The sequence below is a fragment of the Salvelinus sp. IW2-2015 genome, unplaced genomic scaffold (genome assembly GCF_002910315.2).
Source record: "Salvelinus sp. IW2-2015 unplaced genomic scaffold, ASM291031v2 Un_scaffold2044, whole genome shotgun sequence".
Taxonomy (NCBI): Eukaryota; Metazoa; Chordata; class Actinopteri; order Salmoniformes; family Salmonidae; genus Salvelinus; species Salvelinus sp. IW2-2015.
The window spans coordinates 1-17,804 of NW_019943389.1; the positions used below are offsets into that span (position 1 = coordinate 1).

Here is a 17,804-nt window from a genome sequence, read left to right on the forward strand (position 1 = left end):
TGCTTCCTTTATTATAAAGATGAGCATTTTTAGGGTGAAAAGTGATCTTCCCCAAATCATGAAAACTTGTTTTGATTTAGAATGGACCATTATCATGCACCTGTCTTGAAACGGGGGCAGCGGGAAAAAAAACCATGTTATTATGTGCTTAAGATAGCAAATGGGGGCATGCTTTTTCTGTGGTTTCATTGTCATGCGCAGCCAGGTAGGCTGTACTCCTGTTCTAAAGATACACCACCAGTCCAGGGTTTGGCTAGTCATTACTGACAAGATTCTCCATTTGTACATGTTATTTAGATATACTTGGCCTTCCTTAGTTGGCCTTCAAACATACACTAACATACCATACATACAGGAGAGTTGTTGTTCCCCGCTGAAGTAACAACGGCCCCTGCCACCACGGGCATGCGGATCCACGAGAGGGGACACAAAAAACTGCAAACGAAGGCGACAGCCACTGTGTAAGCAGCTGTGGTGGAGGATGGCCGAGCCCAGTTTCTAGATGTCACAGTGAAATACTGAATAGGGTCTCTGGTTCAATCTAGATGTTGGAGAATGCTGCCTTTCCTTTGCAATGGTTCAGGAACATTGGAGACACATGTGCAGACTGGAAACTCTTCCCACACCCAGTGCATGTCTGAGATTCTTCTGGGATCCGCTATCAGCTCTGTCGCGGTGATTCTATAAAACTAGCACAATAACATATACAAGTCGTTGAAAAAGTAAGCACACCCTCTGGAAAGTGGTCTTTTTTTAAACAGACTTTGGACACATGGATATTTGAGCTAAATTCCCAACCACATTCATTGATAAAGGTAACGCCAACTTAACAAAATGGCACAAAAAAGAAATTATCTTGAAAATGTTATGCCAATTACAAAATATACAAAACTGCCTTTTCCTTACTTGCGCGAAAATGTTACACTTAACTTTCCATACTAATGTCCAAAATTAGAACAGTACACCAAAACAGGTGCAAATTAGGAGAAGGCTCAAACACCTCGCGGTTACAGACCAAAACTAACTGGAACAATGTGCTCTGGACAGCAGAGCTTCAAAGCTGGAGTTTGTTTGGCCGCAATGCCAGACACCATATTGTGCAAAAAATAATACTGCCTTTGAACAGAAGAGCCTCTACCAACAGTAAAGCATGGAGACGGTGGCATTATGGCTTTGGGGCTGCTTAACTGCCTCAGGGCCTGGACAACTTGCCATCATTGAGTCAACACATGAATTCTATTTGTACCAGCAGAATTATCGAGTGAGAGATGTGAGACCATCTGTGCTAAAAGCTGAAGCTGAACCGACATGGATCTTGCAACATGACAATGATCCAAAACACACAAAAGCAAAGCTACAACAGAATGGCTCAAGAAAAAATAAATGGAGGGTTATGGAATGACAGAGTAAAGCCCGATCTCAATCCTATCAAAATGGTGTGGGGGGACTTGAAGCGGGCCGTGCATGCAAGAAAGCCCTCGAACATGAACAGTTTGAGCCCAAGGCCAGCACAACCCTGTAAGAAAGAAGTGTGGCAAAAAAATGTTCACCAGGTACTATGTCTAAGAGACTGACTAGACAGTTACAAGAAACGTCTCTACAATTAAGTTATTTCAGCCAAAGAGGGCAACACAAGCTATTGAAGCTAGGGTGTAATTTTTTTCCACGCGCTATGGAATTGCATTTCTGTTGATTTTTTGATGAAGAATAAATTACTTGCAAAACTATAATCTTTCAGTGTCAGTTGTTAAATTAGGTTACCTTTATCCTTGTCAGATAGTGTTGAAGTGAAGATTACATATCCATCTGTCCAAATATTGTAAAACAAATTACAACTTTTCTAGGGGTGTACTACTTTTTCAACATGACTGTCATCTCATGAAGTAGAACAATAGCTCAAATAAATATATGTTTTATAATATAACAACTGTTCAAAAGTTTGGGTCACAGAAATGTCCTTGTTTTTGAGCAGAAAAGCACAAAAAAACATCACTTAAAATAACATAAAATTGAATCAGATATACAGTGTAGACATTGTTAATGTTGTAAATGACTATTGTAGCTGGAAACGGATGATTTTTTATGAATATCTACATAGGCGCACAGAGGCCCATTATCATCAACCATCCACTCCCTTTGTCCAATGGCACGTTGTGTTAGCTAATCCAAGTTTATCATTTTTAAAAGGCTCAATTAATCATTAAGAAAACCCTTTTGCAATTATTAGCCATAGCTGAAAACTGTTGTTCTGATTAAAGAACGCAAATAAACTGGCTTTCTTTAGACTAGTTGAGTCACTGTAGCATTTCTTCTGAAACTGCGTCAGTCTATTCTTTTCTGAGGAATGAAGGATATTTCCATGCGAGAAATTGCCAAGAAAATGAGATCTCGCTATAACGTTGTGTAACTACTCCCTTCACAGAACAGCGCAAACTGGCTCTAACCAGAATAGAAAAGCAAGTGGGAGGCCCCGGTGCTTGTTTCCAGCTACAATAGATAGTAACATTAACAATGTCTACACTGTATTTCTGATCAATTTGATATTTTTTAATGGACAATTTATATTATTTTCTATCAAAAACAAGGACATTTCTAAGTGCCCCAAACTTTTGAACGGTAGTGTATATAGTATATATATTTTTAGATCATAATGTGTGTTCCTTACATCATGATACTTCCTCCTCCTGGTTTGGAGTTTAGAACCCAGATGTCCCAGGTTCACTTCCTCAACCTTGTCATCAAGACATTATAACGATCATTACATTTGCAAAAAAGTGGTGATCGTGATAAGTTGATCACACAACAATGGTGGACATTAACATGATGTGTCACGTGTGCTCCCTCTCTGGCCTCTCGGTCACCAGGCTACTCGTTATGGCGCACACCTGTCACCATCGTTACGAGCACCTGCTCATTCATCAGACTCACCTGGACTCCATCACCTCCCTGATACTTCCCCATATAATGTCACACCCCTTGGTTACTTCCCAGGCGTTATTGTTTCTGTTCAGTGTTAATCTGTGCGTTGTTCGTGTTTCTTGTTTTGTTTTATGTTGCGTTTATTTAATTAAACACTCACTCCTTGAACTTGCATCTGACTCTCAGCGCACATCATTACCATAGTCACCATACCTGTGGTGGTGCCTGGAACTGGTGATTGGCAATGATTGAATTCCTGGATATCGTCCCAGAAAAAATATGATATTAATTTGAGCCAAATCATATTATGATCATCTCATGAAAAAAATACGTTTTTTCATAATGCAAAATTCTGTTCATAATATTACAGTAGTTGAATATTTCCAAGTAAATTGTCTGTTTTTCGCCCGCGGTACCATACAAGTGCCAGCAGCAACAATCAGACACGAATGGCAAAAAGTAGAACCCAACAGACAGCAGAGGTCTCTGTGAGGAAGTGGGATACAGTAATAAGAAACAGTCTGTATTTAACATTACATATCATTTTGTTGCCCAGCAACCATCATCGGCCTATGCAAACACGTCTCTGCAGAAAGCAAAGAATAATACCAGGTCTATAAGACATGGATATATGCAGTAAGAGATAAGTGTTGTACCATGACCATTCTAGTAGTGGTTATACAGTAACTGTCACGACTTCCGCCGAAGTCGTCCCTCTCCTTCTCTCGGGGGTGTTCGGCGTCGAGTCACCGACCCTTCTAGCCATCACTGATCCATTTCTAATTTTCCATTGGTTTTGTCTTGTCTTCCTTCACACCCGGTTCAATCCCATCAATTACATGTGTTGTGTTATTAACCTCGTTTCCCTCATGTCCTTGTCGGAGATTGCTATTATATTTTGTGTGCTAGTATGTGTCGGTGGCGACGGGTTTGTACCCACTTTTATTATTTTTGTTATATTTTGGTTTTTGGAGTTTATGAGCACTTATATAACAACTCCGTTATACCAAGTCATTTTCCTGCGCCTGCACACGCACCCATTACAGTACCTTCCTGTAGAAAGGGGAATGAGGCCATAAGCTCTGATACTACAAAACATGGATTTGATACTAACACTGATACTAACACATGCTGTTGAAATATAGTGAGCATCTGGCTCAACTTTTATCCATGCTACATCATATTTCTCATAACTTCATATATGTGTTATGTGCTTACCACGAAATGGCTGTATTGTTACAGACAAATTTCCCTATGGACAATACCGTTTCAATCAATCAGGCATCAATCAATCAACGAACCAATCAATCCAATAAATTGCATAAACAACTATAAGCAATTTATAAAGAAGTATAAGCAACCAGTATGAATAGTGTGTGTGTGTGTATGTATGGCATGTGTGTGCTGTGCTGTCAAAGGTGCTTCTCACCAGAGATTGTGTGTACATAGAGGGAGCCAGTTGCTCGTCCGTAGGGGAGGCCTCACAGAACATAGAGACCATTCAGCTCAGAGCTGAGACTGAAGAGGTGGCAGTTTGTCTCCCCTGCTGCTCTCACTGAGACCAGGCCATGGCTGGACCCACTCTGAGAGAGAGAGAGGAGGAGAGAGGGGCTTGAGTGTGGTGGTGTGTGTGTGGTGTGTGTGTGTGTGGTTGTGTGTGTGTGTGTGTGTGTTGTGTGTGTGTGTGGTGTGTGCTGTGTGGTGTTGTGTTGTGTGTGTGTGTGTGTGTGTGTGTGTGTGTGTGTGTGTGTGTGTGTGTGTGTGTGTGTGTGTTGTGTTTCTGGGTGGAGTTAGTCACTGTCTTCAACAAACTCTGCCACACAGATTGCCAAAATAATCTCATTCTCCCCAGTGACAAGAGGAACATCAACTGTCACACTCACTACTGGAGGAACTATGACCAGAAAACAAACAAACAGAGAACAGAAAACATGAACAAGTCACTTTTATTTCACCTTTATTTAACCAGGTAGGCCAGTTGAGAACAAGTTCTCATTGACAACTGCGACCTGGCCAAGATGAATGTGGAACTATACATGAAAGAACAACCAGAACACACACAGCCCGTCACGTGAAACTTACCCAAATGCTCATGTCACATGACCAACAAACTTTAAATAAACCCTTTAATGTTCTCTATCTGGCCAAATTGCAATATACATCATTAATAGCTACACATGTACTGTATTGGAGGTATGGGCAATCAAATTTTAACAGGTTTTAGATCACCCTGATGAGAGGTACTTGCACCTGAGATATTTAGTTTCACACACATCACAAAATCTGTTTTTCAGCTTCACCAGTTCCACTGAAAAGCATTCACAGCCCAGTGATTATGCCGTTAAGGAATGCTGGATATAGTGGTGTATTCTGTATATTCCAGCATCTGTTCCACCATTGGGGAAACTATTCATGCCTGTACTCTCCTGGTTACAGCTMTTAGAAAGGAAGTTGCTAAGTACAACCACATAGGGTTCTTTGGTTTGTCCCCATACAGGATCCCTTTTTGGTGCTGGGTAGAACCCTTTGCAGAGTGTTCTACCTAGAATAATAACTAGGAATTAGAATAGGATCTCTATGGGTTCTTCATAGATCCCCCTGTAAATGGTTCTGCCTAGAACCCTCYATAAATATTATTATACAGTTTKAAATGTTTTATTGTCACATACACCAGATAATTGCAGTGAAATGTGTTGTTTTACAGGGTCAGGCAAAGTAGTACAGCACCGYTGGAGCAAATTAGGGTTAATGTCACGGATACCCCGGTACTGCTGCTCATTCCGAAAACCAGCTCTAGGGGTCTAAGTCATCGGCTTTCTAGCCATCATTGAAGTAATGAGTGGAGAACAGGAKGGCTTCTTAAAGAAAAACTAACAGGTCTGTGAGAGCCGGAATTCTTACTGGTTGGTAGGTGATCAAATACTTATGTCATGCAATAAAATGCAAATTAATTACTTGAAAATCATACAATTCCTTCTCTCACAGTTGAAGTGTACCTATGATAAAAATTACAGACCTATACATGCTTTGTAAGTAGGAAAACCTGCAAAATCGGCAGTGTATCAAATAATCCCCACTGTATATGCGTGCTTTGTTTGGGTGGAGAAAATAAACCCCCTATTACGTATTCCTGCGCCTGTCTCCAAACCTTATGCACAGCATGACAGTTAAGTGCCTTGCTCAGCCATAGCGAGGATATCCAACTACTTGACATTTTAATCACCTGCAACCTACATTTTAGAATGACTGCCAGATTAAGAAAGATTGATAAGTTATCTATAACCATCGAAACTATCTCAGTAACGAGTGCAATTCCAAACACAGTAAAACAATTGGATTAGTTGAGAAAACTTGTATGCTATTTATCTTTGTGTAGCATAAGGTTAATCAACTAATCAATGTGCATACAAAAACACATATTGAAACAAACAAATCTACCTAAAATAGAGCATGCTGGGAATAAGATAATAATGGTGTGGTTTGAGTGTTTTACTATCACACCAGGATGTGCAACTAGTTATAAAATTGTAAAATCGTCTCTCCACCCCATGGCAAAACATGTAGAATTGGGGGGATTAGGCTTCTCCAAGCTCTGATGCTGCTGAGATGGTCATTAGTAGCCTAACAAACGTGCATACTGCTTTGTACTCTGCACATATTGTCCCTCTGAAATACCTCTGACATCATTGCAAACGGTAATCAAAAAATCTAATCAAACACTCAATGAGAGCCTATGAGCTCCTATTGCAAAGAATTCTATAGGCTAAGCAATTGCATGAGAATAACAGAGTTTTGATTGGCCTCTATTAATAAAAGAGGGAGGATCCCATCAGCTTTCTATAGGCTAGACCAGTGTGGAAAGTACTTAAGTACAAAACACTTTTAAGTGTAACTAAAGTAGATTTTTGGATATCTGTTACTTTACTATTATATATTTTTGACAAGTTTATGCTTTTACTCCACTACAATTCCTAAAGAAAATTATGTACATTTTTTCCTTCATATAGTTTCCTGACAGCTAAAAGTACTCGTTACATTTAAATGCTCAAGCAGAACAGAATTATGGCCAGCTAACAATGTAATTGTATGCAATGTAACATGAAGTCCAATGGTGTGTCATCTGATGAAAATAAGTCGAAGGTTTAGTGATTTATTTTATCTCTATTCTGGTTTTTTGTGAAGCTATTTTAGCTGGAAAAAATGGCTGTGGATTTTATTGTTCTTTTGTGGTGAACCTACACATAATCGTTTTGTCATGCTTTCGCTGAAAAGCCTATTTGAAATCCGGACACTTTGTGGGATTAACAACAAAGATTACCTTTAAAATGATATTAGACACAATGAAAGTCTGAGGAATTTTAATTATGAGATTTCTGTTTTTTAAATTTGGCGCTCTGCACTTCGACTGGCTGTTGTCATATTGATCCCGTTAACGGGACTGCAGCCATAAGAAGCTTTACTTTTACTCAAGTATGACAATTTAGTACAGGAGTATAGCCTACCTGACTGGCATGAAAATAAACCACAGGAAAAGCTTGCTCCCTTTGCTATTTAAGCACATAACATTACATATTTTCCCCCCCATTGCCCTGTTCCCGAGACTGGCGCATGATAATGGTCCATTCTAAATAAAAACTAATTTAACACTTATATTATTTAGTAAATGTAAAGACGACACTAAATTAAGAACAGTCTGATGGGGGACAATAATAGCATGTCACTTGTGAATGATGTATTATCAATTAGGAATGATGCCCAGGTTGTGCAGTAAGGCAAGACACAGCTTGCCTTTTTTTGCAACTTTTTCAAATCATCAGTGATGGAAAAAGTACCAAATGGTCGTACTTGAGTGAAGTATAGATATCTTAATAGAAAGTTACTCAAGTAAAAGTGAAAGTTACCAAGTAAAATACTACTTTAGTAAAAGTCTAAAATTATTTGGTTTAAAATATACTTAAGAATCAAAAGTAAATGGAATTGCTAAAATGTACTTAAGTATCAAAAGTAAAAGTAAAAATGTAATATTTTCACATTTCTTATATTAAGCAAAGCAGACTGCGCCATTTTCTTGTTTAAAAATGTGCGGAAAAATGTACGGATATCCAGGGGCAAACTCCAACACTCAGACATTATTTACAAAAGATGCATTTGTGTTTAGTGAGTCCGCCAGAAYATAGGCAGTAGGKRTGATCGTGTGTTCTCTTGATAAGTGWGTGAATTTCACAATTTTCCTGTTCTGCTAAKCATTCAAAATGTATTGAMTTGAATTATTTAAACAGCATATAGAATCATTTAAAAAGCTTGTTTCCAAAGTGGTCCTCGATGGTAAAAACACTAACACCTATAATGATGAAATGGCAAGACAAAATTACAAAGAAGATTAAATACGTTCATTTATATTGACATCCTAAAAAAGTGGCACTATTCACCACACTTTTCAATAACCTTTACCACACCATTTCACACACCATTTCACATTAAAACCATCTATATAAAGAGTACAGAAACGACAGAAAAAATAATGCAACAAATATTGTGTTTAAACTCCAATATGATATATATATATTTTTAAATGGATTTAATAAAACTAATATGTATAATCTTTGTAAATTATATCGTAGGCATGACTGTTGGAGTTATGTCGCAAATGCAGCTGACAAAACATAGAAATGTCTGTTCTACGCAAAATTGAAGATAAAACGCACCTGCTAATATCGGTTTCCTATTGAACATACTTCTTTCCATATGAAATAATCTACAGGCACGAACGAGCAGGAAGCCTGAAAATGAAAGACAATGGTAACATATGACGTATGAGAAGTAACTTAATGTGCGTATGTAATGGACTGATATACTGTATGTGTATAAAAACAGAGCCAGGGCTTAGGAAAGGGGGTCTTTCCGCGGACTGACACGGCTTGTGATAAATTGTATTAAAAAGCCTATATTGATCTCACAAGTTCTTGTAAGAGTGTTATATTTCTGAGACGATTATCCACGACACCACGAGCACATATAATGCTAGCATTAGTAATTCTACATTTGTTGCTAGCCCAGCTAGCATGGACACTGACAGCTGTGAATCTGATGCAGCCGAAAAGCCACTTCCCCCTTACCCGGGAAAGCACCAAACAACAGACAGGGACGTTGCATCATCGAAGAGGTGCAAATACGATGAGAAYTACTGTACATTGATTTGGTGTTCACTTATATTGGGACTAGTGCCTTTCCTCAGCCACAGTGTGTTATATGTGCAAAAGTCCTATCTCACAACTCGATGAAACCTTCACTCTTGTGTAGACATTTAGAAACATGCCAATTTGAAAAATAATCCACAGGAGTTCTTTGGGTGAGAATTAAGACGGCTTTCGGGTAGTAAGACATGGATAAAAGCAACAGATAACATTAATAAGAAGGGGCTAGAAGCGTCTTATATGGTGAGGTAAAGAGTGGCTAGGACAGGCAAGCTCCATGCTATTGTGGAGGACTTAATTCTTCCTGCTGCCGTGGATGTGGCTGGGACAATGCTGGGGGAAAAGGCCCAAAAAAACTATACAGACAATGCCTTCATCAAACAGCACTGCTTCACGATGCATCAGTGACATGGCAGAAGATGTTTTGAAACAATTACTGCTTTGCATACAAGCCAGCGAAATCTATGCGTTACAGCTGGATGAGTCAACAGACGGGGCGGGCCTGGCACAGCTCCTGGTATATGTCTGTAATGTTTATGTGGGGGTCAATTAAGGAAGACATCCTCTTCTGCAAACCACTATAAACCAGGACAACAGGAGAGGATATTTTTTATGCACTGGAGAGCTTTGTGACATCAAATGGACTTTCGTGGTCAGGATGTGTTGGTATCTGTACTGATGGCGCAAAATCCATGACAAGGAGACATAGTKKAGTGGGGCAAAGTATTGACACATTTCTTTGAATTGTGAGACGAGCTTAAAGTTTTCTTAACTGACCATAATTTTCACTTGTCTGCCCACTTGCATGATGACGAGTGTCTCAGACGACTGGCCTATCTGGTTGATGTGTTTTCTAGCCTGAATGATCTGACTCTATTATCACAAGGACTCTCCACAACTATATTCAATGTGAGGGACAAAATTGAGGCTATGATTCAGAAGTTGTTCTCTGTCTGCATTAACAAGGAGAACACACAGCACCTGAGTGAGCTTTGTGCGCAATTACGTAGTTATTTTGTCCGAAACGGACTGCACAAACAACTGGATTCGTTATCCCTTTCATGCCCTGCCTCCAGTCCACTTGCYGATATCTGAACAAGAGAGCCTCATCGAAATTGCAACAAGCGGTTCTGTGAAAATKGAATTTAATCAGAAGCCACTGAYATATTTCTGGATAGGGCTGTGCTCGGAGTATCTTTCCTTGGCAAATGGCGCTGGTAAGACACTTATGCCATTTGCAACCACGTACCTATGTGAGAGTGTATTCTTGGCACTCACTAGCATTAAAACAAAATACAGGCACAGACTTTGTGTGGGAAATGATTTAAGACTGAGACTCTCCAATACAACCCTACATTGCAGAGTTATGTGTATCCTTTCAAGCACACCCTTCTCGTTAACCTGTGGTGACTTATTCACACTTGATGATGAACAAAAAAAGTTTTATATGTAAGATGGCTAAATAAAGAGCAAAATTATTGATTATTATTATATTATTATTGTGGCCTGGTCCTATAAGAACTCTTTGTCACTTCCCACGAGCCGGGTTGTGACAAAAACTCACATTAATTCTTATGTTTAATAAATGTATCGTATAGTGTGTGTGGCAGGCTTACAATGGTGGCAAACAACAACATTCAACCTCGCAGCTGGTACGCAGCTGGAGGTTGAATGTTTGAAGGGGTGGCGGACTGTAAAAAGTTTGGGAACCACTGGTCTAGGCTGAAACTACTTAGTGAATATGTTATTAGAATAATAAGCCAAAAGCCCTGACGCTATTCTAACACTTAATCAAGAGTAAGATATTCAATACATTCTCAGATACTTGTGCATGCTCAGCATGTCTCAAAACATAGTAAACATACTGAGTTAAAAACATGGTAAACATACTGAGTTAAAAACATAGTAAACATACTGAGTTAAAAACATAGTAAACATGCTGAGATAAAAACCTAGTAAACATACTGAGTTAAAAACATAGTAAACATACTGAGTTAAAACCTGTTTGGGCTAGGGGGCAGCATTTTCACGTTTGGATGAAAAGCATGCCCAGAGTAAACTGCCTGCTCCTCATTCCCAGTTGCTAATATATGCATATTATTAGTAGATTTGGATAGAAAACACTCTGAAGTTTCTAAAACTGTTTGAATGATGTCTGTGAGTACAACAGAACTCATATGGCAGGCGAAAACCTGAGAAAAAATCCAAACAGGAAGTGGGAAATCTGAGGTTGGTCGTTTTTCAACACATTCCCTATTGAAGATACAGTGGGATATTGGTCATGTTGCACTTCCTAAGGCTTCCACTAGATGTCAACAGTCTTTAGAACCTTGTTTGATGCTTCTACTGTAAAGGAGAGGGGAATGAGAGGGGAATGAGTCAGAGGTCTGGCAGAGAACCACGAGCTCGTGAAGCGCGTTCATGTGAAAGTTACCTCGCGTTCCATTGCTTTTCTACAGACAATGGAATTCTCCGGTTGGACCATTATTGAAGATTTATGATAAAAACATCCTAAAGATTGATTCTATACATCGTTTGACATGTTTCTACGAACTGTAATATGACTTTTCGTCTGAACTTTTGCCTGGATCTGCCCGCGCTTCGTGAGTTTAGATTGTGTACTGAACGCGCGAACCAAAAGGAGTTATTTGAACATAAATGATGGTCTTATGGAACAAATCAAACATTTATTGTGGAACTGGGATTCMTGGGAGTGCATTCTGATGAAGATCATCAAATGTAAGTGAATAGTGAATATTTATAATGCTATTTCTGACTTCTGTCGACTGCACAACATGGGGGATATCTTTTTGGTTGTGTTAGGTCTCTGAGCGCAGTCCTCAGATTATTGCATGGTTTGCAAGTTTTTTTTAAATCTGACACAGCGGTTGCATTAAGGAGAATTTTATCTTGAAAATGGTGTCTAATACTTGTATGTTTGAGAAATTTGAACTATAAGATGTCTGTTGATTGAATTTGGCGCCCTGCAATTTCATTGGCTGTTGGTGAGGGATTCCGCTCAGTATGTGTCACGACTACCACCGAAGGTGGCTCCTCTCCCTGTTCGGGCGGTGCTCGGCCTACTAGCTGCCACGATCCATTTTTCCTTTTCGTTTGTGTCTGTCTGTATTGTTTACACCTGTGTCTTATTAGTTGATTTCGGTGGGTACATTTACCTCCGCTGCCTGCTAGTCTTTGTGTGGGATTGTTTTCTGTGGTTAGATTTTTAGGGGTGCGTGTCTGCACCACAGGGTTTCTTTTCTCACGGCAGTTGTGCCGTTTGGTATTGAGTTTAGGAGTAGAGGTTTCTCCTCCGTGTGTAGAGCTTTATTTCCCTGTGTGTGTGGCAACCTCGTTTGGGCGTGTTTCAGTCCCATGTTGTAGTTGAGTTGAGACTGCTCAATAAACTACTTCACCACTGGGATTTCCTTGCTCTCCTGCTCCTGATTCCGGCACATCCCTCCGTTAGGAGGCACGTAACAGTATGTTTACTATGTTTTTAATTCAGTATGATTTGTGACATGCTGAGCGTGCGCAATCATCTAGGAATGTATTGAATATCTTACTCTTGAATAATAATTGCCCTTTGTGCTGTTGTCTGTGCCCAATAATGTTTGTGCGATGTTTTGTGCTGCTACCATGTTGTGTTGCTGCCATGCTGTGTTGTCATSTGTTGCTGCCTTGCTATGTTGTTGTCTAAGGTCTCTCTTTATGTAGTGTTGTGTTGTCTCTCTTGTCATGATGTGTGTTTTGTCCTAATCCCAGCCCCCGTCCCCGCGGGAGGTCTTTTGTCTTTTGGTAGGCCGTCATTTTAAATAAGAATTTTATCTTAACTGACTTGCGTAGTTAAATAAAGGTTAAATAAAAATAAATAGAGAAGTGTAAGAATAGGGTCAGGTCTTTTGGCTTATTATTCTAATAAAATATTCATTAAGTAGTTTCAGACTAGACTGGTCCCAGATCAGTATGTGCTTTAGCCATCTATTACTATGGCTGCCCAAATAGGGTTAGGGTCAAAGATTGAGCAATTGCCGCTTTTTTGTTGTTGTTGCAATAGCCACATTTCAGCATCAATAGGATATCATAGTTCATAGCACAGCTAAATACTAMTAATGGTCTTGTCTCTGTGTTTAGGTAACATCTGTTTATTAGAGTTCATAAACATCTATTCTACAGGTATCTTTTGGACTGTTTTTTTGGCTTGTGTTTTCTCTTCAGGTACACGTGTGATTGGAGGATGGAGGACTGTGGTACAGGGGGAGGATGTGGACTTATCCTGCAGACTGATAGAGACAACCGAGGAYCTCGAACAGATAACATGGCAGAAAAGTACTKYRGAARAAACACAGAACCATAATTTKATGCTGATTTATCCCAATGGGGKTACTAAGTTTATTGCAMCRAATKGATTGRMMRAWAGAGTMCAGTTTATTGGGAACCCRTCAGWRAACCTTGGATCTATTCGAATAACAGCTGTCAGACTGTTGGATGAAGGCACCTTCACATGTATCTTCAGTGTTTTCCCCAGTGGAGCATACAATACAGAGATACTTCTGACTGTGCTAGGTAAGAACTCTTCCTTCACTCTTTACAGCACTGTTTCTACTTTTGACAGTGTAAGAAGACTGCATATGATATCGGGGAGGGGTTGAGGGAGGATGGAACCACTAGACCCCGATCTGGACGTCCACGAGTAGCCAGCATGTTGTCCAGCCGGATGGACAGGTCCACCAGCTGGTCGAATGTGAGGGTGGTGTCTCTGCAGGCCAGCTCTTGACGGACGTCCTCGCATAGACTGCAGTGGTAATGATCGATAAGGGCCCTGTTGTTCCATCCGGCGCAGACAGCCATGGTCCTAAACTCCAGAGCAAACTCCTGCTCGCTCCTCGTCTCCTGCCTCAGATGATAGAGACGCACACCCGCCGCTCTACCCTCGGGTGGGTGGTCGAAAACAACTCCTCAAAATGGTCCAACGCCGCATCTTCCCCTCCACAAACGGCGCTGGCCCACTCCAGTGCTTTCCCGGTGAGGCACGAGACGAGGGCAAAAACCTTCTCATGGTCCGATGGAGCTGGTTGGACCATGGCCAGATAAAGGTTTAATTGGAGGAGGAAACCCTGGCAGTTGGCAGCACTTCCGKCGTACCCCCGTGGCATGGATAGACGGATCCCACTGGGTTCAGGCGGGAGAGAGGCGCTCAGCATAGACCCCGGTTGTGCTGGTGGAGGCACTGGAAGAACTCCCTGTCTCTCCCAGCGGTCCATATTCTGGACAATGCGATCCATGGCGATGCTCAGATGGTAAAGCCTCTCCGTATGCTCCTGGACGCGTTCCTCCACCTCCATGTCCGGGGTATTTTCTCCTGCTGACTTCATATAGGGTCAGAGATTCTGTCACATCGTGTATGTAGGTGGCAGGGAAGTCAAGCTATAACGGCTTTCGTCTTCCTCCTCGTCTGAGGAGGAGAAGTTAGAAGGATCGGAGGACCCATGTGCAGCGTGGTAATTGTTCATCTTGTTTAAAGTGAACACTCAAAATACAAAAACAACAAATGTGAAAAACCGAAACAGTTCTGTCTGGTGCAGACACACGAAGACTGAAGACAACCACCCACAAAACCCAACACAAAACAGGCTACCTAAATATGGTTCCCAATCAGAGACAACACAAAACACCTGCCTCTGATTGAGAACCATATCAGGCCAAACACAGAAATAGGAAAACATAGAAATACAAACATAGACTGCCCACCCCAACTCACGCCCTGACCATACTAAATAAAGACAAAACAAAGGAAATAAAGGTCAGAACATGACACANGTGGTAATTGTTCATCTTGTTTAAAGTGAACACTCAAAATACAAAAACAACAAATGTGAAAAACCGAAACAGTTCTGTCTGGTGCAGACACACGAAGACTGAAGACAACCACCCACAAAACCCAACACAAAACAGGCTACCTAAATATGGTTCCCAATCAGAGACAACACAAAACACCTGCCTCTGATTGAGAACCATATCAGGCCAAACACAGAAATAGGAAAACATAGAAATACAAACATAGACTGCCCACCCCAACTCACGCCCTGACCATACTAAATAAAGACAAAACAAAGGAAATAAAGGTCAGAACATGACACAAGCGCAGGAGAATTAAACTTGGTATAAATGGAGTATTTTAATAACTTAAAATATAAACTCCAAAACCAAAGTCCATAATAAAAATGGACCCCGGTCTCCCGGGTGGCGCAGTGGTCTAGGGCACTGCATCGCAGTGCTAGCTGCGCCACCAGAGTCTCTGGGTTCACGCCCAGGCTGGGCTGGGTTCGCGCCCAGGCTCTGTCGCAGCCGGCCGCAACCGGGAGATCCGTGGGGCGACGCACAATTGGCATAGCGTCGTCCGGGTTAGGGAGGGTTTGGCCGGTAGGGAGGGTTTGGCCGGTAGGGATATCCTTGTCTCAGTATGTAAAAAAAAAATGTAATAAAATGTATGCACTCTACTGTAAGTCGCTCTGGATAAGAGCGTCTGCTCTTGGCCGAAAGGGATATCCTTGTCTCAGTGTGTAAAAATGTAATAAAATGTATGCACTCTACTGTAAGTCGCTCTGGATAAGAGCGTCTGCTAAATGACTAAAATGTAAATGTAAAATGTAAAAATAAATGTGGGTACAAGAACCCGTCGCACACCAATACATACAACATGAACATAACAATAAACAATCTCTGACAAGGACATGAGGGGAAACAGAGGGTTAAATACACAACAATTAATGAATGGGATTGGAACCAGGTGTGTAGGAAGACAAGACAAAACCAATGGAAAATGAAACATAGATCAATGATGGCTAGGAGACCGGTGACAACGGCCAAAAAATKAGAGGCATCGACTTCGGTAGAAGTCGTGACAAGAATGCCCTTGTAGCCAATCAGAAACTAGTATTCAACAATGCTGTGGTATAATACATTGTTCTGTCATGCCTTGTTCAAAGTTAATGAAAGGCCTTGCTTTGGTTTAGTGCACTATAGATAGACGAAAGTCCTTGTATTTCAGCCTTGGAACTAGGAACGCACAGGGAAAAGCTCTTTGTGGTTATGCTCTGTCTGCCTGACTGATGTTATGGGAGGGGCTCTTATAGACCACATGGGGCTTTGATTTTAGATTGATTCCCTCCAGAACAGTTCCAGCCTCAACTTCCTCCCAACCTCCTCACCCAAAATATATTAACTCTTATCAAGCTGAAACATGCTTAAAGATTAACCTAGTCTGCACACCTGCCTTTTTTTATCAACAAGGAGAAGCAGCTGTGACTGTGGCTGTGTGTACATTAGTTTCTATGGCTTATTATTTTCATTATTCCTAAAAAAATATATTATGCATTATTTCCATAAGTGTTGACAAATCTTTCTACCACTTTGACATTACAGAAAATTTGATGGAGATCTTTGACCAAAAATAACAGCTAAACTAATCCCACTTTCTAACACAACAAAATGTGAAAAAAAGTCAAGGGGTGTGAATACTTTCTGAAGGCACTGTATCTGTAAGGTCCCTCAGTCAGGCAGTRAATTTTAAGCACAGATTGAACAACAAAGATCAGGGAGGTTTTCCAATGACTCGCAAAGAAGGCCACCTTTTGGTGGACGGGTAAAAAAAGCAGAGACTGAATATCCCTTTGAGCATGGTGAAGTTATTAATTACACTTTGGATGGTGTATCAATACACCCAGTCACTACAAAGATACAGGAGTCTTTCCTAACTCAGTTGCCGGTGAGGAAGGAAACCGCTCAGGGATTTAACCATGAGGCCAATGGTAACTTTAAATCAGTTGCAGAGATTAATGACTGTGATAGGAAAAAAGTGAGGATGGATCAATAACATTGTAGTAACTCCACAATGCTAACCTAAATGACAGTGTAAAAAGAAGGAAGCCTGTACAGAATAAAAATATTCCAAAATATGTATCCTGTTTGCAACAAGGCACTTAAGTAAAACTGCAAAAAATGTGGCAAATAAATTAACTTTATGTCCTGAATACACAGCGTTATGTTTGGGGCACATCCAACACAGCACATTACGGAGTACCACTATTCATATTTTCAAGCATAGTGATGGATGCATCATTTTATGGGTATGCTTGTTATCGGTAAGGACAAGGGTATTTTTGGGGGGGATAAAAATGAACAGAATGGAGCTAAGCACAGTGTCAGCGATTGGGTGCAGAAATGTAGCGGAGTCAGGCGCAGGACACAGTTTAGAGTAAAACAACTGAGTTTACTCAATAAAACAAACAAGCAATATTCCAATTGTAACGATAGTCATTTTCTTCCTCCTCCTCGGACGAGGAGAGGCGAGACGGATCGGACCAATACGCAGAGTGGTTAGTTTCCATAGTGAATTAATATACAACAAAACAATATGCGATACAAAATAACAAAAATAACTACCGTGACAGTCCCGTGTGGCAAAACACTGGACACAAGAAACAAACACTCAGACAAACACGTGAAACCCGGCTGCGTAAGTATGATTCTCAATCAGGGACAAACGATTGACAGCTGCCTCTGATTGAGAATCATACCAGGCCGAACACACACAAATCCAACATAAAAAATCACACATCGACAACCCACCAACTCACGCCTGACCATACTAAATAAATACAAACAAGGGAAAACAGGTCAGAACGTGAC

At 40.6% G+C, this 17,804-nt stretch overlaps 1 protein-coding gene across 3 annotated transcripts in view; it reads left to right on the forward strand.

Moving 5' to 3' along the window:
* The first annotated feature begins 13,241 nt into the window (after positions 1-13,241).
* The window catches only part of LOC112072797 (poliovirus receptor homolog), a 34,647-nt gene continuing 30,084 nt past the window's right edge, over positions 13,242-17,804 (forward strand). For 2 of the 3 annotated variants that reach the window (XR_011476336.1, XM_070439931.1), the window contains exon 1: positions 13,243-13,679. Coding sequence is in view for 2 of the 3 variants with exons in the window: in XM_070439931.1 (XP_070296032.1) it covers positions 13,475-13,679 (205 nt within the window). In the remaining variant the exon portion in view is untranslated. Of the gene's footprint in view, positions 13,680-17,804 lie in introns of all 3 variants that reach the window. The other variant, XM_070439932.1, reaches the window with a different exon arrangement.